Raw genomic sequence first — 21,817 nt, 5'->3', positions numbered from 1 at the left:
ATTGTTAGATTAAAACGTGAAAATGTTATTGCTGGTTATATGATCGGAATTCCTTACTCTTTAGGGTTGCTGCTAAAGTAAAAAAAAAAAAAAATGTCTTTTCTAAAGATCTCCAGCAATAATCAGGTACAAACTAGGGCCACCCTTTCTTGTTAAGGCAGCGCTCACTACTGGAGAAGAATCCCAGGGTATCATCCACCCTGAGTTTAAAGCCCACAATTTACATCAGGTTAAACATTTAAACAAGTTAAGAACAAAAGAAAAAGACTAATAGGAACCATTCAACATGGTTATTTTTTCATGCAAATTCAGATTTCAGGAACGGATAAATGACCCAAGCATTAGAAGGACAGAAACACAATTTATGCCCTCCACAGTAGGGCAATAAGTTTGTTTGGAAAGTGTAGGGAGGGCTACAGTTGGTGACAGAACACTTTTAGAACTGCTCAGTGACTGCCATTTTCCCCATTTGTGTTTTCCAAAGAGCTGTGCACACTGTGGTTAGGATGAACATGCGTTAGCTGCAGAGCCAGAAAGTGCAGAGCTGTGAGCTCAAGCACTGTGGGCTGTCCTGACCTGCAGCACCACTAGGGAGGGAGCTGAAAGAGTACACTTGAAGGCGGGCTATGTTTTAAAAATCTTCATGGTACTATGCTGACAGGCCCTAGGAATAATGACTTCTTACTATAAAAAACAAATAACAACAGTAAGCCCAAGCCACTGTAGGACTCCAGTCCTACTGGAGAATGGTCGTGAATCCTGGACTCCAAATTCTAAAAATAGGCAGTATTCTCTTGTAAATATTGATTAGTTTGGTTAGATTAGAAGTCGAAGGATCAGAGGGAATTTGACAGAATATGCACCCTCAAAGTGTTACCTCTGAAGAATTTCTTATTGATTCACACAGAAATTACTTAACCATCTAAAAAATTCAGTGGATCATAAAATCAAGTGATGAATGCTAATGCCAGCCAATGATGAAGGAAATGTATATAAACATAAAAAACATTAATCTTGACATGATGTTATGTGTCTATAGTATGCATATGAGAATTTGGATCCCCAAATTAAAATATATGGGAAGATTCATCACTATCCTACTGAAGGGTCTCTTTATCAGCCATAAAATAGCTATCTCTCAGAAAGGTGGTCTTCTTCCTCAAGATCTCTCTTCTTATAGGACAGAGGTTCTTATTAAAACCAAGTGTGGAAAGAAAAACACTGACAGATTGAACACATAAAAATCCAAATCTTTTGCTTAACAAAAGATATCATAGAATTAAAAGACAAGTTACCAATGGGAGAAAATGCCAGTAATATACACAACAAGGAAAGTAGTAATATCCATAATATAGGCAGAAAAAAATAAAACCCCCAAATTGGTAAAGAATGTGCATACAAATTCACAGAAGAAACAATAACTAAAAATTCATGAAAATATGTTAAGCCTCAATAATATTCAATGAAGTATATTTGAAATAGAATATGCCATTTTTGTCCATCACAAGGTAAAAAATTAAAATATTAACAATAACACTAAGAATATAATTTTATATTATAATTTACATCTTCATTAAAATAAAGAGAATTTGAAAATCTCTAGCTTCATTCATGACTTACTTCATTTATTCAACCAGTATTTACTGAGTTCTACTAAAGCCAACCACAGTGCTAGAACTTGTAGTAGTTACTAAAATGAATAAAAGACACCTACAAATAAACTGTAGTCTAGGGAGAGAGACCAATATCCAAGCAGCCAATTGAATACAAGACAGAGTGAAGTAGGTACGAGAGAGATTTGGATGATCAAAGGCTTCCCAGCGGGAGATGTCCTCAAAAAGGGCTGGCATTTGAGCAAAACTTGTGATACTGACCTGAAATAATATAGACAGAAGAAGGAGGAAGAACTCTCTGCCAGAGTAAAAAAAAAAAAAGTGAAATCACAGAAGTAAGAAAGGTCATGAGGATGTCTATGACTATCGAGGCTGGTGTGAACATCATAGCCAGGTTACTAGGTGTGAGACTGGCAAGTAGAAGATGGCTCAGTGTTTCCAAACTAGAATCTACAGCCACCAACAAATCATCCTCACGTGTGTGCAAGGATTTGTATCCCAAACTTTCTTCTAAACAATGACAAAGTGGGTTATATCCTCAGGGTAAGAATGAACCAGCCATCACATGGATATGCAGCCCAGGTTTCTATCATCTGGATTAAATGGACAAATTGCTGGAAAAATATAATTTACCTATACCTACTCAAGAATAAATAGAAAACCTTAATAGTTCTATGACCACTAAAGAAATGGACTCAGTGGTAAAAAAAAAAAGTTCCCCCCACTATGGAGGATATAATTATAATCTTGCCCTAATTATCCTAAGTACAGAAAAAACAAGAAAGTGCCTAAATCATTTTATGAGGCAAACATAATCTTGACATCAAAACATGGCAAGGAATATGTAAAAAAGAAAAATTATAAGCCAACCTCATGATCACAGATATAAAATTCTCAAATAAAATACAAGCAACAGAAATTAAGGAATATATGAGAATGATACTACACCATGACCGAGTTAAGTTTATCCCAGGAATGCAAGTGTGTTTTAATATTTGAAAATCAATTAACTCATTACATTAATAGATTAAAAGAGAAAATGATGTGATCATTGCAATAGATATAGAGAAAGCATTTGATTAATGATCTTGTAAAATATATGAAAATGTAAAAGCCAAGAAGATCCAAAACAGGCTTGAAGCAGAAGCATATGATGGGAGGACTTGCTGTACCAGACATCAATTCTTTTTATAAAACTATATTAATGAAGAAAGTGATATTGATACAAGACTAGACAAATGGACCAATGGAAGAAAATAGAAAGCCCAGAAATAGTCTCAGATATGAGGACACTATTTATAATGAAGGTGCATTGCAGAGTATTGAAGGAAGGATGATTTTTGCAATAAATGATGCTAAAACAACTGAGTACCCATGTGGAAAAAAATGGTGTTAGAATCCGTATATCATGAACCTAAATGTGAAAGGCAAACCTAAGCTTTCAGAAGACAATGTAGAACACTGTCCTGACTTTTGGGCAGGGAAATATTTCTTAAACAATACTAAGTACAGTAACTTTTAAGGAAAAGCTTAATAAATTCATTACATTAAATTTAACAACATCTGTTTATCAAAAGACAACATAAAGAGAGTGAAAAAGCAAGCCAGCCATAAAATTCAAATTCAGAATATATAAAGAACTCCTACAAATCAGTAAGATTAAGATGGTTACATGTCACTCTAAATTCGTCCAAACCCGTAGAACGTACAATACCAAAAGTGAACCCTAATGTAAACTAAGGACTTTGGGTAATGACGATGTGCAATGTAGGTTCATCACCTGTAACAAATGTACCACTCTAGTGGGGGGTGTTGGTAACAGAGGAGGCTATACATGTGTGGGGGCAGGGAACATATGGGAAATCTCTGTACCTTCTGTTCAATTCTGCTGTGAACCTAAATCTGCTGTAAAAAATAAAATCTATTTAAAAAAAATTTTTATGAGCCAAGAGAATGTTTTTTTAAAAAATGGCCAAAATATTTAATAAGCACAACAGAAAAGGGGATATCCAAATAGCCAATAAAAACAAAAAAAAGTGCCTAAAATCATTAGTAATAAGGGAAATATAAATTAAAACCACAGTAAGACACTACCATAGACCCACCAGATTGGCAAAAAGTGGAAGGTCTTACCCTTTTAAATGTTGTTGAGCATGTGTTATTGATGGAAATGCACGTGTTCTCCACGTGTGAGTGAAAATTGGCACAATCACTTTGTATGTTCACAGCTATTGAAAGTCCAGCTTTATCTAGTAATGTAGAAGATACATATACCCTATGACCCAGCAATTCCACTCTTGGATCCTAGAGAAATTTACAGACATATGCACCAGGAGCCACATAAAAGAATGTTCATGGCAATATTATTTACAATAGTCAAACCCTGGATGCAAACCAAATGTTCAGCAATGATAAAAATTGATAAAATTGGGGTACATTAATGCAAAGAAATATTATGCAGCAATGAAAATGACCAAACTGGAGCAAGAGAATGGATGAATATTGGCAACATAAAATGAGGGAAAGACCAAAAAATTCATACAGTGTGACCCATTTAAATAAAGTTCAAAAAGAGCCAAAACTTTACTAGGTCATTTAAGAATTGAGGGGTCAGCCCCGTGGCGGAGTGGTTAACTTTGCGGGCTCAGCTGTGGTGGTCCAGGGTTTGGATCCAGGGCGCAGACATGGCACCGCTAGTCAGGCCACGTTGAGGTGGCGTCCCATATGCCACAACTAGAAGGACCTGCAACTAAGATATACAACTATGTACCAGGGGGGATTTGGGGGAGATAAAGCAGGAAAAAAAAAAAAAAAAAAAGATTAGCCACAGTTGTTAGCTCAGGTGCCAATCTTTTTAACAAGAAAAAAGAATTGATGCATAGGGAGTAAAACTACGGAGGAAACAAGAAATAGTTATCACAAGAGGAAAGAAAGGATGGGAGTGGGGAAAGCTTCTCATAATCAGGCAGTGTTTCCTTTGTTGGCCCCCCGCCGTGGTCACACAGGTGTTAGCTTTACAACTGTAGAATAAAATATTCATTTTATCTAGGAATGCTGTATTTCACAATTAAAAGCATAATTTTAACATGTTTTTTAAAAACATGGTTCTCCTTTGTTTTTTAAACTATTTGATAAGATTTATTTTTAGATGTTCACATGAAATAGTTTAGAACAAGTGGAAATCAGTCCTTCTGCCTTTATGCGATCTTCAATATTAAACTATGGAACACAATTCAATTTTATGGGTATCAATACAGAAGGAAGGAGAATGGGGAAGAAAGATGAGCTCAGGATTGTGTACAGAGCCTGCCTCCCCCTTAATTCTTAGTCACTTCAATCAAAGCTCGCAATGTCCAGCTGCTTTCTTGGTTGGAATACTATGGTATAAATAGTCTTTTTTCTTTAATTGACTTTGCTCTTTTTGAGGTGTTGTGAGACTTCTCTTACTCCTCAAAGTGTGGTCAGTAACCAAGAGGATGTCTATCAAAAAGCCTAGGAAGTGGTCAAAAATTTGTGACCAAAAACAAATAAATAAAACCCAATTTTGATCCGGGTATTGACAACATACTGTGCTTAAGAACTTGCTATCTCTATGCCAAGTTGTCCTGAATACAGACATACTAGTGCGAGGACTTGCCTTTTAAACATCTCTAACGTTCTCTGCACTAAGGGGAAACCACTTCTCTAGTCTACCTTCTGTCTGAATCTTCTCCCATTGATGGTGCGTTCTTGCTCTATGCACAGATTCTTCCTTTGGACTTAAGGATCTCCCACTTCTCCCACAGGGGCACCTAGACAGTGATGGGTGTAGATGGATAACTACAATGGCCCATTTATGCCCTCTGTGCTTACTGCCTTTGTGTAAATGCTCAGTTCAATAGAGGAGGGATCATTATCAGGATGTGCTGGAAGGAGCTGTGGAGATTTTGGAGCCTCTTTGGATTTTTGGAAGCAAGACTTGCCACGCTTGTAAAAATCATAGTATCCAATATTCAAACTATATTTCTTCCTAAAAAGTTTTCCTTCACAAAGTCTTCACAAAGGAACCAAAGGCCAGGATTCTTCCCTTCCTTTTTCTGAGAGGGAAGAGGCTATCCTTCAGGGGGCGATGTCTGTCTTAGTTTGGGAATTTCCATGAAGAAGGAAGGAAAAGGCTGCCTGAAATGTCCAACTCCCCAGCTATGCTGAATTGGAGGTTAACTAAGAGATTTAGCAGGTCAGGACCTACGGGGCAGGGGAGGCAGATTGACAGGTGGGGGCAGTGAACCAAGACTAATTCCCTTAAGAAGCCAGCTGTTCCCCCATGAACCATAGTCAAGCCCAGAGTTCTGGGGGCAAAATCTGGCAAGAAAGACACTACTTCTCAGGCTTTCTAAGAAGATGAAGAAAGGGACATATAAACAAGTGAGCACCTCAAAGTTATTCCAGTTTGAATCCCATCTCCTCACTCCTTTGGAGGTGCTAAGGAAAAACAAGATGACAAGGAAAAGGCAGATATCTGAAGAAAGGACCGAGAACAAGTGATAGGCTGGACGGCTGAGATGTAGAAGCTGACGTTTACTTACAGGAGCATGTGCTTAAAGCTTGATGTGTTCATGTCACAACTTGCCAGCTGCCTGTGTCTCTACCCCTCCCAAAATTTCTACCATTCTTTCATGGCTAGGATAAAGACGGCAATAAAAGTAACTTCAGGATAACCACTTGGGAGTTACAAGAAATCAGAAGAAAAGTACACATCTTATGACATCCTTTGGAGTTGCTTTCCTGCTGGATCTGCTTCCCACTTGAAGCGACCCAGAAGAAAGACTGGCTGGGGAGAAGGCACAGCTGGTGAGCTTAGAGACAGTACCTAATGTAGCTCATTGAATAGGGTTTGAAGAGCAATAAGGTCAGCTGCCCCTCTGTTGGTTTCCCATTGCCCTGGCCTCTGTGGCAGTAATTGAGCAGGCTCCGTGTCCCCCCAAACTTAAAAGGTTCATTGCCTCACTATTTGAAACCGGAGGCTTAGACATGTTATGCTGGGGCTGGTGGGGGCTTTGGGGGCAAGAGCAGCGGTGGCAGAGAGTCATTAAGTGATGTGGCTGTGGTTGCAGTGGCTGTGGGGGAAAGGTCGCACTGCTTAGGAGAGGTCTCCTACCTGTGCGGGTAAGCCATGCAAAGAGGAGCGACTGCTAGATGATTTAGGGTTGTTTTGTACTTTCCTGTAGTCATGGCTCAAGGTGAATCATAGGACAGGTAGGCAGCGGTGACTAGGGTCCAAACAAATCTTGGACAAAAAACCACAGACTCACAAAGTGTGAATGTAGCTTATCACAGTGATAGTGCAGTGGATAAAAAACTTTCTGGATTCTACTCAGAGAGGTGAACAAATGCTTCTGGAGCATATGTATGCCAAGCATCCTACAGAATCCTACCTCATTTCATCTCCCAAGGCATACAGGAAGTGATTTATCACTCAGATCTTAGACCATGGTTCTCAGACTTGAGCCTGCATCAGAATACCCTTTAGGGTTTATTAAAACACAGATTGCAGGGCCCCACCCCAGAGTTTCTGACTCAGCAGGTCCGGGGTAGGGTCTAAGAATTTGCATTTCTAGGAATTTCCCAGGTAAGGATGATGTTGTTGGTAAGGGATGTTTCTAGATGCCTCTCACTGGCAGAAATACTGTGCATAGGAAAAGGCATTAGTTTAAGTAGTGGCTTGGGTAGGGCTGCAAGCCAATACAGATTTCTTCCTAAATTTTAGCGTCTGCAAAGTCCATTACATCGCCTGAAGCCACTGATTCCATAATAGGTAGAAGACTTTAGTTTTAACAAAGACCTAACTCTCTGAGGTAAACTGTGTACCCCCCTCCCATTGTGAATACATCTGATGAAAGTTGTGGTTGTCTTTGCCTGAAGTCAGAAGTTTTCCATTAACCTCCAATTGGAATTGCTGACCTTTTGGTAAATGGTTATCTGGAAAAGTCAAAGCAAGTACCAGAGACTGTAGACTGTTTAAGAATATGAACCACTGAGCTGATGTTTGCTTTGTCTAACTGATGTGATAATGAGACGAGTAAAGGATGCATGTCAGTACTGCATAGCCAAACACATCTTAGGTAAATAAGGGGTTTTGGCATGATTAATTGATCTCATTTCCTGAACCTAATTACCTGTTTTCCTGCCACTTACACCTGCATAACTGAGTGCATCATTGTGGGGAAATCACTGCTTTGCTTCTCTACTGGTAGTTTGTATTTGATGACCACGTTGTACAACTTATAATACTCCAGTACTATCCTGACAGCTTCCACTCATGGAATGCACCACTATATTTATCAAGACATCTGAGTTGCATTTTCATGGTTCCAAGTTTGGCTTGTTTGTTTATTCTTTATCTGAAATGACTTTGAGAATGTTGGAAGTTATGATAAAAAGTAACATAATCAGAACTGAAGTCTTAATTGACAATATGGAATTCCAACTTTAGGAGTCCCTCTGGATGATGTGAGTTTGATTGATTTTTTAAAAAATATATTTCTAGACTGATGGAATGTTTAACAAAAGGCATGTATTTTTTCCAAAAAAGACACAGATATAAACTTTGAAAACAAGGTTTTGAAAACAACTCTGTGCACTTCCTCCAAGAATTGCCCTTCCTTTTGTAATCCTCCAAACTCTAGAAGCTTTCTGTATATCTTTTATTTCTTTGCTTAAGAACCTGGAAACAGCCATGATTGTTACCTTACTTTCTCATTCTTTATGTTAACAGACCATCTAGTGAGATTATTAGAATTAACTGCATAACCCAAGATGTCACTTAAAGGGAGGAAAGAGTGTACATGTTCACAAAGATGAAAATATATGTATATAATATGTGACCTTGGTCAAGTGTACTTCCCTTTTCTTTAATTTCAAATTTTCTTTTAAATAGGTAAAGATGCACTGCAAAGTTCTTGTACACAGGAGGTGCTCAAGTGTCAGTTTTAGCCTAAGCAACCCTGGGTAAGCTTTAGCTTATGGGGAATCAGGACTATAAGGGAGAGAATATAATGTATAACAGCTATGCACTCTGACAATATAGATATGCGAACCATTAAAAGCAGACAGAAGGAGGAGAGCACATGAAAAAGTTAGCTGTCTTCAGTAATCCTTTTGGTGGTGGTGGCAGCACTGGTTTTGTAGCTCTGAGAATAGTGTGTGATGGGGGAGAGCAAATGAGGTAGTCTAATCTATCATCCTGTATCCTTGAGAACCAGGATTCTCTATATGGAAGAAAGGACGTAACAGAGATAAGGTGAAAGAAGTTAGGTGTTTCTAAGGACTTGATGAGGCTCCCACAGGCCAGAGGTGAGAGAATTTACACAGTAAGAAAAAAGATCACAAGGGTCCCTAAATGCGGAAGAGGGAGGCAGAAGAGTGTCAGAGTGATGGATGTGAGAAAGACTTGACCAGCCATCGCTGACTTTGAAGAAGGGAGAGGGCCACGAGCAAGGAATGCAGGCAGCCTATAGAAACTGGAAAAGGAAATAAAATGGGTTCTCCCCTACAGCCTTGAGAAGGGAACAGTCCTGCTGACACCTTGATTTTCGCCCAGTGAGACCCGTTTCAGACTTCTGACCTCCACAACTCTAAGATAAATTCGTGTTGTTTTAAGCCACTAAGTTTGTGGAAATTTGCTACAGCAGCAATAGGAAACTAATACAAACGGAGAATAAAAACAAAACCAGTAAATTCGACAGGACAACAGTGCCAGGGGCACATAAACACATGGACTTTGGAGGTACGTTGCTTACTTACTGCCTGTGGGACTTGAGAAAAGTTAATCTCCATGTGCCTTAGTTTCCTCATCTGTAAAACAGGCTAATAATAATATTATTTCGAAGAGTGCTTTGTATATAATAATGCTTTGTATATAAGAGTGCTTTGTATATAAATATAATGCATTTACAGAATGATATGGGAGCAAGAAGACTGGTCCCTTTACCTGGACTCTATCCCGACTTGAAAATCACCAAAGAAAGATTAAGATTCCCCAGTCATCCCCTAGACTCTGCATGTCCCAACTCTGGCCCCATTCCCAATCCCCTTCTGTAGTGCCCTCTAGAACACATGGCCTATCAAGAAGATCCTCCATATCATCCTGAACATTCCCTTTACCTTCCTGCTCTAACAGGAACCTGCCCCCTATTGGAGGACACTACTTCCCCTGTAGCTTCCTGAGGTCTGGCAAAGAAGAATTTGGGTTAGGGATATAGTTAGTTTGGGTTTCATGGGCTATAATTATGAAGATCTCTGTATCTCAATGTATAGTTAAGCGACTGCTTGCTCTTGCTCTGGAGACTGTAGGTGTGGAGGGCCAGAGGTGAGCTGACTAGAAGCAGGGCATCTACGTGATTGGTTAGGGGTACATATTTGGCTTTCTCTGGTTGGTTCTAAGTTGGAAACAAAAATTAGGGAAGCTGCCAGATTTTAATCAAGTTCTGGCCATTTGGGGCTGATTGTTACAGGGGTATTGTTTGGTTTCCTGATCAGTTGCTTGAGAGAGGGGTCTGACTTCCTACAAGTCTGGCTTACAGACAGTACGCTAGCTTCCTGGGCTAATCACTGTAGGTAATGTTTTGGTTTCCTGGGCTGGTTGCTGCTGCAGGTTGTGAGTCAGAGTTCTATTTTCATATATCATCTGGCCATTGTGTGTCTCTTCATCCTCTCAGATGCTGCATCACATGAAGTAGAATTTATCAGGATTCCCATATTTGCTGGGCACAAACCTACAGAAACACTATAACCAGCAAGTATGTCAATATAAAGACACATGTTTATACTTCCAAACTACTAGTTAGGAACAAATTTCAATTGACCATGCTGGAGGAAAGACCAGATTCTTTACTCTTTCCGTAGAAAAATACTATGAAACTATTGTCAGGTAAAGAGGTGATCGAGGAGTATATAGCCAAGAAGTTAAAAGTTATAACACTATATTATTGATATATATACAATACATAATAATATAAAATATAAAAATTATAAATATAATAATGATATTTACTTCTAAAGATTTTGTGATGTTTGTGTTGTCAGCTTTTTACACCTGTAATCTCATTTGAGATTGAAATTTCATTTGACTATCTGGGAAGGAAACCAGTTTTCGAGGAACAAAGGAGGAGGGGTATAAGGAGGTGGACTCAGAGGCATCTGACAGGTAAAAAGAAGAAAGGTATGGGAGAGTTTGGCAAGCAGGGCTGTATGATGTTGGGATCATCAGTGAAAGAGTTAGCCATGGAAAAATAGAAGAAGGCTCTTTCTCTGAGGCAGGAGAAAAGGAACGAGAGACTAAATAGAGATGGCCAGATGATATATAAAAATAGAATTCTGCCCCACAATCTGTAGCAACCTGCTCAGGAAACTCACCCCCTTATCTACAGTAAATGGCCCAGGAAGGCAGCCTGCTATAAGTCAGACTTGTAAGAAGTCAGATGCTATCTCTAGTAACAATCCAAGAAGTTAAACAGTAACTTCTGTAACAGTTGGCCCAAAATGGCCAGGACTTGATTAATAACTGACAGCTCCCCTCATTTTTCTCCCTGCTTCCAAGTGAGGACCAATCACAGAAAGCCAAATATGTAGCCCTAGTCAATCACACAGGTAGCTCACTCCTAGTTTCCCCATGCCCACAGCGTCCAATCAGGACGCACCTGGAGCTTTCCCTCTTTTTCACTAACAAGCTTTTCCACTGCTCTGCCTGTCTTTGAGTCTCTGCCAAAACACAAGTGATGGTGGTTGACACCCTTGCTATAGCAAGCTCTGAATAAATAGACTTTGCTTTTCTCATTTGGTTGGTCTTTATTTCCCTGAGTAGAAGGGAAAGATAAAGACAAAGACTTAGTGGTACAGAGAAAACAACAATCTCAAAATGACCAAGAATACTCCCCAGAAAAGGAGATAGTTTCGCTTGTAGAGCCAAGAGTATGGAGCTGGAGGACTGAGAAAATAGAGAAGGTTCTGAGGAGATCATGAGAAAAATGGCGTAGGGAATTAATAACATGAGAGAGATACAGTGGGATGGTTTCTGAGCTGCACAGATGATGGGGTTGCAAATCTCCTGTAAATTGAAATATATAAATTTAGAGTGGGAGTTAAACTTGGAGGCTGACAGGGGCCAGGTAGGAAGCATAAGCAAGCAAAGGGGACTGAGGACAACAAGGAGTAGTGGGGACTGTGGCAAACTGGAGAACACTGCTCTGCCTGAAGCAGGCAGCAGCTACTCAACTCCCACTGATTTGGCCTGTGTTTCTTAAGGCAACAATGTTGCCAGATCCTCAATTTTTAAGAGAAACTAGAAATACAGAATTTTATGGAATTGTTTCACCTGTTTCAATATTGGCAAATAATTTTTTAATAGTGTACAATACATTCTGTTGGTTTTGTTGTTACATTGGTTTGTATTCGACGTTTCAGAGAAGGTGCTGAAGAATGCACTGATGTGTTATGATGTTAACTCATCCTTTAATATCCTGAACTAATTTCCTATTGCTCTCCTCCTCACTCCTCCAGTCACACTGGCCGCCTGCTGCCCCTTTGAATACGGCAGGCATACTCTTGCCTCAAGTACTTGCTGTCCAGAACATTCTTCCCCAGTACTTGCACGACTTGTTCATCTTCTTTCAAGTTACTTCTTTCAGAGATGTTCTCTGACTACCCTATTTAAAACTGTGTTAACTTAAAAAAAAAACTCAAAACGAGTTTATTCAGGAATGGCCAAAACAATTGCAATTCCAGATGTGCATGCTGTGGCAAACCATAAGCAAATTCAGAAAACAGAAGAGGGGAGCTGCCTTTATAGAGAAAAAGGGAGAGTAGGGAGGGGCTGTTGTAAATTAAAATCCATTGGGGGATTCAGTTCAGGGTGTCAATGGCTTCTCATTGGTTGAGCTGTGGTGTTTCTCATTGGCTGAGCTGTGGCACTTCTCATTGGCTGGGCTGTTGTTGGGTGGGGAGAGAAATCTTCCTTCAGTAGTAAAGTAGTTTTACTTCCTGTCTTAGATGCAACTGTCAGTTTCTTCCTGTTTGGTATAATTGACCATGTGTGACAGGGCATGAGAGCTCCTCCTACAGGCCTTCCTGACTCCAGTCTAATTAAGATTCCTTTTAATTTCCACAACTGCAACATCTCCAATAGCATTCCCTGGCACACTTCTCTTACTCCCTACCCATCAGCTTATCATCTACCCCATCCCTTTTATAACCATTTGATACACTGCCTATTTTGCTTATTGTCATTCTTGCCCACAAGAATGCAGTTTCCATGAAAGCAGAGATTTTTTTCCTGCTATAAACCCAGGGCCTAAATGAGTCCCTGAACTATAGTTTGCATTTAATTATTTCAATGTTGTGTAACTATCTTTATACCTAAGGTATTTTAGCCACAAATACAGAATTATTTCTCCTTTTATGTGGTTTAAATTTTCCCATGGTGTTTCTGCTCCTGGAAGAAATTGCTTCTTGAGAATAAGTATCCAACAGGAATACAATCAAAATTATTCTATTAAATAATGTGAGAAGCTGCCTTTGATGTCTATCACATTTGTCTTATCAGTGGATATTAGAAATTGTGGTATGAGAGTGGGCAGGAAGGGAAAAGACTGGAGATGGGTGACTTACACATTGAGTAATAGTGGACCAGATGGTTCAGCATAACCTTCCCACTGAAGATAACTAGAAAAGCCATGTTAAATATAACAATTAACTTCCTAGAAGCATCAAAGATCTACCAACCTAGTGATGGATTACTGAGGCCAAGATCTAGGAAAAGATACAACTTCAGAAACGTGGGTCCAGCAATTGGGGGGCTCCACCTGCTCAGGCAGTAGAGGTAGGGTTACCAGATAAAATACAGCAAACCCGAATTTCAGATGAATAGCAAATATTTTTAGTAAAAGTATGTTCCAAGTATTTGTATGTAACATACTTTTACTAAAATAAAATTGTTAGTTATCTAAAATTTCAATTTAACTGGGTGTTCTTCAACATAAGAATAGACACAAACTCTTCCAACTCTCCCTTGAATATCCATGGAGCCACCATAAATGTTAACTGACTCTTGTTTCTGAGGATTGACCAGTGACCAGGTGTCACACCAGGGCCTGGGAGAAGAGAGAGCAATAAGACACGCTCTTGGCTCTCCAAGAGCAATTTATTTTCCTCGAGGTCTCTTGAATCTGTCGCTTGCTTTTCCAGGGTTTCACTTTAACACGGGGACTGTGGAAAGGGCCCTCTAGTTGGTTTCTTCCTTCCTGCAGTCCTGCACAGCCTTTCTAAATCAGCCTTCCTGAGTCTCAATTCTGACAGTCCCACTATTCCACAACCCCTCAAAAAAGGGAATTTCGTTCCCTGTGCATCCAACAAATGTGTACTCAGGGCTTGTTCTGTGCCAGGCACTATTTTCAATGTTAGAGATATAGCAGAGCATGGAGAAAGGCCCTGCTCTAGCTAGGGTTTGGGGAAGACTGATAGTGAATAAATACACTGTATGGCACATGTTGAAAGTGCCATGAGGAAAATTAAACCGGGAAAGCGCATGGGAAGATTTTTCTATCTTTGAGTGGTGACAGTGTTGTATTTTAACTGAGCCCTGTGATCCTGGAAAATAGGGAAGGTTAAGAAATACCCCCACCCTCTGTGTCCCAGAAAACAGCTTACTGCAAAGAAACCACCTTTTCCCATATATTGAGGTAAGATTCACAAGCACCTCTCTTATTTACCCACGACAAGGCTAGACACAAACTCTCAAAATTCTCTTTCTTTGCCTCATAAATAATTAGCTGAACTGCTTAACCCACTGATCAATTGGAACAAAACGCTTGTTAACCAAACTTTGGTTAAGTTTCTCTCCTTCCTCCAGGTTCCTGAACTTTAGCCTCACCCTGAGTCGGCATGTAACCACCCCTGCGAAGAGGCTGGCCTCAGGCTCAAACATCTACTACTATCTGCTTGCATCACCCTGTCCTCTCACTATGCCACACCTGATTCTTTCTAGCTTTATTTTCTCCTCTCTATAAAATAAAAACACTCTTTGCCTAACTCTGGAGGCGCTTGCAGATCTTATGGTCACAGCATTCTCCCTATTGCAATAGTCTCTTTCCCCAGCTTGCAATAATCCTTCTAAACAGAAGTCTCTCCTTACTAAGTCCAGATTTGGTTTTTGACAATGGTCAAGGAGGGTCTCTCTCTATAGTAACATTTGAGCAGAGTCCTGAAGGAGGTCGGGGAGTGGAGCATATGGATTCTGGCGGGAAGAAACCTTCCAGGCAGGGAAAGAGCAAACGGAAAAGACTCAAGAAGGGGCCGACACGGTGGCGTAGTGGTTAAGTTTGTGCAGTCTGCCCTGGGGCCCCAGGGTTTGCAGGTTTGGATTCTGAGCATGGACCTAGCACTTCTCGTCAAGCCATGCTGTGGCAGGGCATCCCATATAAAATAGAGGAAGATTGGCGCAGACGTTAGCTCAGTACAGTCTACCTCAAGCAACAAGAGGAAGATTGGCAACAGATGTTAGCTCAGGGCCAATCTTCCTCACACACACACACACACAAAGACTCAAAGAGAGAGCATGCTCAGCCTGTTCAAGTGACATGAGAAGGCCAGTGGGTTGGAGCACCATAAGGAGAAGGAGAATGATAGAATATTAGGGTGGAGGGATTACAGGTACATGATTATGCAGGGCCTGTGGCCCATCAGAAGGACTTTGGATTTTATTTTAAATGGGATAGGTAACCAGGGAACTTGCAGTTTAATGAATCAGCTTGACTATTACGTAGAAAATAGTGGGGTAAGATTATAAATAGGGAAATCAGTTAAGAGGTTTTTTTATAGTACTCCAGACAAGAAAGGAAAGTGGCCTGACTAGGGGACAGAAGTGGTGGAGATGATGAGAAATGGTGAGATTCGGGATATGCTTTTAAGGTAGAGCAGACAGAGTTTGCTGATGGATTGGATGGGGGTGGAGGAGTGGGCCAGTGAGAGAGAAGATTCCAGGTTGAGTCTAAGGTTTTTGACCTAAGTATCTGGAATTATGTAGTTGCCATTTACTGAGCTGGGGAACCTATGGAAGAAGTGGAGGAATCAAGAATTACATTTTGGGCATGTAAATCTAAAATGTCAAATAGATATTGTCTTAGCCTGGACAGAGCTCAAGGCCAGGACGTACATGTAAGTAGTTTATTTAGGAGGTACAGGGGCCAGCAGTAAGAATACGGAAAGTGAAACCAGGTAGGAGGAAAGGCCAATAAAAAGGTATGTTATCAAGGTTGCTGCCATGTGCAATCTTCAGAGATACCTGATAAAATATACAAAATGCCTCCAGGATTGTCTGTCTAAAGGGCAGGGGGCAGGAGCACTTATCCACTAGCTCCCCATCCCTGCTGGTTGAGGTTTCTCCAGGCATGCTAACGCCACTGCACTTCCTAGTTGCCCATGCCCTGAACGAAGCCAGATAGCTGCTCTGGGTCATTGGGGCAATCCCTGGAGCAGAAAGGGAAAACTCTCGGTGAATGCTCTCTGCTAAGGGAGTCAAAGCCTGCAAGGAACATTTATCCTGGTCACTTGGATCAGAGGTATGGACAAGTGGATACAGAGCAGGACATGGGGCTGGAGATATAAATTTGGAAGTCATCTGTGTATATAAAAACTTAATAGAATGTTCTCTTGAGTGGGAAAGAGACTAAATAGAAGGAAATTTTTCCTGTTACACTTCAAATCAAACCATTTAGGCAACCATCCACTCTATCCATTGATAAGCTAGATTTTAACATAGCAGCCACTGGCACAGCCCCCTCCTCTCTGAGGTTATCCCATATTGGATAGCAAAACAGAGATTCCCTCTTCCACAAACAAACAAAATGATAGACTGCAATGACAGCCCTAATTCAACTGGAAAATTTGAGAGGCATAAATACAAGACCCCTTACAGAGATGCTAAAGGGTGGACATATGCACCACAGGCATTCTTAGACGTGCTGCTGCGTGAAGAAGAAGCAGAATAAATTTGTGTTGTTTCAATCTCTCTCTCAAAATGGTCACTTGGAAATGCAGGCGATTAGGCAGCAAACAGAGGAAACACAGGCAATGATTGATTCACAGCACTTTTAAATTCCTTAGCTTCTCATGCCTCTCAGTAAAACGAAGAAATTAGAGTAGATGATTTCTAAGTTCCTCTTCTGCTCAAAAATTCCTATTGTGTTCCATTTTGGACTTATTACACTGAGTAATTGAGTTCTTCTGACTCAGTGACACAATCAAAGGCTCTTATGATTTAAGAGCATGGAGTTCCTGGAGCCAGAGGAAAGAGTGGTGCATCATCCTTGGCTGCTCTGGATTTGGGGCCCTCTAGTGGAGAGAAAGTTAATTAAGAGTCTCAAGCCTGGACTTGAATATCTGCACTCAAGTATTTGGGGCCAGCGATCGATTTTGGTACCTTTTGATTTTTCTTTCCAGAGGTAAAATAGGATCATTGATTTTTAACATTTAAAGGGTATCAATATGTTATTCTTTGCTGAACGTCAGATTCAATGATATTCCTGGGCAGAAGATTTACAATCTAAAATTGAATGAGAAGCTGACCCTGGAGAAAATATTGGAAATCCTTGGAAGAAAGAAAAGTCACCATGTCTTGGGAGAACATCAGATTTACTCTTGCTTTATTTAGGTATCCCTTCCAAGATGGTGAAAGAATATTTCTTGACAATGTGGTAGAACAGAAGTCTGTCCTTTCATTCCCTTAGTTCCTTCCACCTGCACCCTTAATTACACGGGAGGTCTTTGACCAGGAAAAAAGAAATTACTTTAAGTATTTTAAACAGAGGAGTGTCATCCAGGAGATGGGATGGAAGAACTGAAAAAACAGGGTTTGGTGAGGTGCCCAGGGGTTATTAACAGCAGAAGGCCACTGCTACCCCTAGGCTGGAAGGACAATGGCACCTCAATGCACCTGGCTGAAACTGCACTACAGTGAGCCTGGCCAGCAAAAGATGGAGTCCCAGAGAAGAATCAGCTGCTGTCTAATAGGCAGCCTGGAGCAGAGAGAAATCTGGAAAAGTCTCCCTTCTCCATTCTCCTACCAGTGTCGTCTACTAGCCAAATCTCACCCAAAGTCAAATGACCCAAGAGCATGGCAAATGCAGACTGCAGGAGCTGACCCCTGTGATACAGAGCAGGGCAGAGGAAGGGTGTGGAATTGCTCTGCATGCAAACTGGCCAAGGACTGGCACAAAAAAGAAGAGAGGTTTTGATATCAGAGCTGATAAATATTAACAATAAGAGGTTTGTTAGTCTTACAGAAGTACACCACGGATCTGTAGGGCCAGCTTCATGGGCAACAACCTGTGTAGTTGTACAGGGCTTTGTACTTGGTTTAATGTTCTGCTGTCTCTGTCTTGAAATCCTTAATTTTTTAAAAAAGGGCCCTGCATTTTCATCTTGCACTGAGCCCTACAAATTACGTAGCTGATCCTGTGCATCAATAATCTACAACTTGTAGTTGTGGAAGGTAGAGAATGTGGCTCTGTTGTCATCTTTCCAGGACAGAACTAGAACCTGCCATGTACAAGGGCCATTGGAGAAGGGGTGACCCTGAAGCTGACTTCAAGGGCTGGGCAGTATTGTTAGCCAGGATCCAGGGGCAAAGGAAAGGGGTAGAAAAGAAAAAGTGTGGAGACTAGTAGAGAAGGGAACTCCCAGGCACCCACATAGGGCCAACTCTGTGTGGACCGAGATGCAACCCAATAGGTACAGGTAAATAAATATTCTGCTCCATCTTCTAGACTCCCAAGTGTGTGAGATCTGCCACTGGGAGGATTGAGTCTTTTCTGGTAAACAACTGTGCTTGCCCTTTCCAGACACTGCCAAGCACAATAGTAGGATTATGATAATCATTTCACAGAAGAGAACAGAAGATCAATAAAATCTTGTATAAACATACGTAATCTCCTTAAGTTTTCTGTGAAAGCAGTTTGGTATGAGGAATTTAAAATCTGTAATAAAGATTATAACTTTCTTATTCAGAACACTCATTGTGCTTGATTTTGCAATTTCCTATGCTACTAAGCTCTTCTCAGTCCTCTTTTATGCATTGTTTAACTGTTTGGGGCATAAAAGTCTTTAAATTCCTGGGCCTGTAGCCGACTTGAAGACCATCTGTTTTGATTCAGACCAAAGAAGTTGGACTGAATTTTTATCTTTATTTTACTAAGATCTTAGTAGCAATGTTTACTTTGAAGGTAGTAAACATCAGAATTATATAGAGTCTATCTTTCAATATATATTGGGGTTTTATTTAACAAATCTACTTAGGATTTACAATCTTCTAGGCATTGTTTTAAGTACTTTACAACTATTAGCACATTTAATTCTCATGAGAATGCTATGAGGATGTAGGGGCAGCAAAACTTTATCTCTACCCATCTTAAGTTCTCAGATGGGCATCTTTAACAAAAAGATGGATTAACAAGAGAAAAACAGTTTATTAATGCACACAGTGCACATCACACAAGAGAAACCTCAGCGAAGAGTAACTCAAAATGATGGCTTAGAACCCTGGCCTACATGGCATCTTCAACAAAGGACAATAAATTTGTGTAGAAATGACAGGACGGAAGAAAGCAGTTTTAGCCTTCCAAGCATGATGATCTGTGGGAAGAAAAATATATGGGAGTAAACTAACGGAGTACGGTTTATTTGCAGATTCCTCTAGTGCCATCTCTAGGCTGGCAAGAATCTAGAGTCTTCTCCAATAAAGGAGAATTTATCTCCTGACTCTAGGCAGAAAAGGGGGAGAAGGTAGTGAGAGTTTTTCCCACATTTGCTGCTTCTTAATTGCCTTCAGCTCAAAATAATTTTTATGTCAAAAGGCATATTTTGGGATGACATATTCTGGTTTCCTTCTGGAGATACTATTGTTCTATTTTACAGATGAGGAAACTGAGGCACAAAGTAAACTTGGAATGAGTCTGAAATCCCTAAAATAACTTTTTCTAAATTCTGCTATTCTTAAACTGGTTTCCCTTTTACTGGGAGTATTTACAAGCAAAAAGAGACAAGAAACATTCCTAGATTCTTTACACCTCCTTTACCTAAGTTCTATTTTATAGATGCTCCTAAGGATGCTTCACTTAAACTGCTCACCCAAACTGCCACAGTATTCACTCTCAATGCATCACACCTACCATCCTTTAATGCATAACACAAATTGTGTTCAAAATCACCAAGTTCCTCTTTAAACACACAAAGATTAACAGAAGATATCTGTGTCTCCCTAGGGAGACACACAAGTAAACAACTGAAAGAAATGTGTGAGCAGACACACAGGAACACCTGACCCATCCAAGTGTAAGGAGAAAGGCAGCAGGGAAGCTGGTGATCCTTGCACTGATTCTTGAAGGGAAATATGTAGTTCACCAAGCAGACAAGCAAAGGAAGAATTTCCATGATTAGCATGTAGAGAGGCACAGGCATGACAGAGCATATGAAATCTAGAGAACTCTAGTAGCAGTCCAATGTGGTTTTAGTGCAGGGTAGGTGCGGTATTAAAAGATAGTTAAAAAAAAAAAAAAAGATAAAATCTTGACTCTCATAGAGGTAAAAATGAACATGTGTTAAAGATTTTATGTCTGTCTTCAGGCAGATTTTATAACCACCAGTTCTTTGAACAGGCACATTTATACATCAGGAATATTGAAATGAATGTGCAAATGGAGGCAAAACTGGCTGCTTCTACAGCGGGAGCGAGAAGTCAACTGAACTTCTATAGGACAGAGTTTGCGTGTCTACAAACCATTATTTTGCACTGCTACCACTTATTTGCAACTTATTTGTTGTAAAACAGCTCCCATAGAATCAGAACCAGATAATGCAGAAGCGTGACTCCTATACATAGTTTTCCATTGAAGCACAACTTTTCCCCTACAGCGACAGCAAGAGACAAAACTAAATGTTCAGGGGCCACATCAGAAAAGAGCTACAAACACCACACCAAACAGTTTGGACTTTCTGTTGGTTTTAATCTTTGAGCAAAGGAGTTCCTGAAGAGTCAAGGTGGGAAGTGCCAAGATCCCTTTTCACTGGAGGGGCATGGCCTGGCAGCAGGTGGAAGCAAGGATGAAAGCATGACTAAGATTTAGGAGGCTGATGCAGTAGGACAGTCAAAATCTGAGAGCCAGAGCCAAGGTAATGGCAAAGGGGAGAGTGGCTGACAAACACAAAGTAGAATGAAGCAAACCTAACGACAGCGGTTGCGGCAGATGAAGTGGAAAGATGCGTGTCTCTGATGGTTTCTAGGTTTCTGGCTTAAACAATTGGGTAGACGGTGGCGCAACCACCAAGACAAGAAAAGCAAGCCTGTGAGGAGAGAGCAGCTCAGTTCAGCACATCCAGAGTTTGAGGCGAGCATGCAATATCCAGGTGAACATATGCGGAAGGCACTTGGAAAGGGGTCCCAGGAGCTTTGGGGTGGAGTTAGAAGGCACTGACCTACAGCGGTCTTTGCCAGCAGCCAGGAACGAGCGGCAGCAGGTGGGCATGACAGCCCTCAAGGGTTCCGGGAGATTCCTGCGTATGCAAAGACACGACGGAGGCCCGCAGGGAGCTCCCACCACAGCCCAGTCCGGCGCAGCGACTCCCCAGAGGGCGCCAGCCGCAGAGGCTCGCGGTCCTTCCGCCCGTTGGGCCCTGCCGCGCCTTCCAGGGCTAGACGGCGCGGGCCCCACTTCCGCTTCCGGCCCCGGGCCTGGGTGGTGGGCGGCGCCGGGCGGGGCTGAGGGCGGTGGGCTCCCGGCGGCGGGAGCAGCCTTCGTGCGGCCACTAGGCTCTTGCGAGCGGGTGTGGCGGCCCCGGCGGGCAGGGCGGTGGGCTCGGGGCGGATGCAGCGGTCCCCGCCCTCTGGCCCCGCGACGGCCCCGGGGCGTGAGGGCGACGCGCGAGGCCTGAGGAAGCGAGGCCAGCGGCCAGGGCCTGGCGAGGCGGGAGGCTGCGGCCCTGAAGCCAGGGAGCGCGAGGAGAGCAGGCAAAAGAGGAGAATGGTGGCCCGGGCGTCCGGGCCAGAAGAAGTGGAAAGTGACCCGTCGGGTGAGGCGTCCGGGGCTGGGAGGGCCGCGGTGAGGCGCCGTGTGGAGGGGCCGGGGGGCCGGATGGGCCCTTCGCTCTCGTCCGACGGGCCGGGCTTAGAAGCCGCGAAG

General features: G+C 41.6%; 1 protein-coding gene and 1 long non-coding RNA gene across 4 annotated transcripts in view; one reads left to right on the top strand and one right to left on the bottom strand.

Annotated features, from left to right (window-relative positions):
- The window catches only part of LOC106781805 (uncharacterized), a 54,925-nt gene extending 33,622 nt beyond the window's left edge, over positions 1–21,303 (bottom strand). The window contains exon 1 of one of the 2 annotated variants that reach the window (XR_002800662.2): positions 21,114–21,303. This is a non-coding gene — a long non-coding RNA (uncharacterized lncRNA). The remainder of the gene's footprint in view (positions 1–21,113) is intronic. The other variant, XR_001378549.3, reaches the window with a different exon arrangement.
- A 62-nt stretch (positions 21,304–21,365) lies between these two features.
- TOPAZ1 (testis and ovary specific TOPAZ 1) overlaps positions 21,366–21,817 on the top strand; it is an 80,537-nt gene continuing 80,085 nt past the window's right edge. The window contains exon 1 of one of the 2 annotated variants that reach the window (XM_023620622.2): positions 21,366–21,707. In XM_023620622.2, the coding sequence (XP_023476390.2) occupies positions 21,503–21,707 (205 nt within the window). In that variant the 5' untranslated portion in view covers positions 21,366–21,502. The remainder of the gene's footprint in view (positions 21,708–21,817) is intronic. The other variant, XM_023620620.2, reaches the window with a different exon arrangement.

Source organism: Equus caballus, chromosome 16 (assembly GCF_041296265.1).
Source record: "Equus caballus isolate H_3958 breed thoroughbred chromosome 16, TB-T2T, whole genome shotgun sequence".
NCBI lineage: Eukaryota > Metazoa > Chordata > Mammalia > Perissodactyla > Equidae > Equus > Equus caballus.
This window is presented reverse-complemented; position numbering and strand designations above follow the sequence as displayed.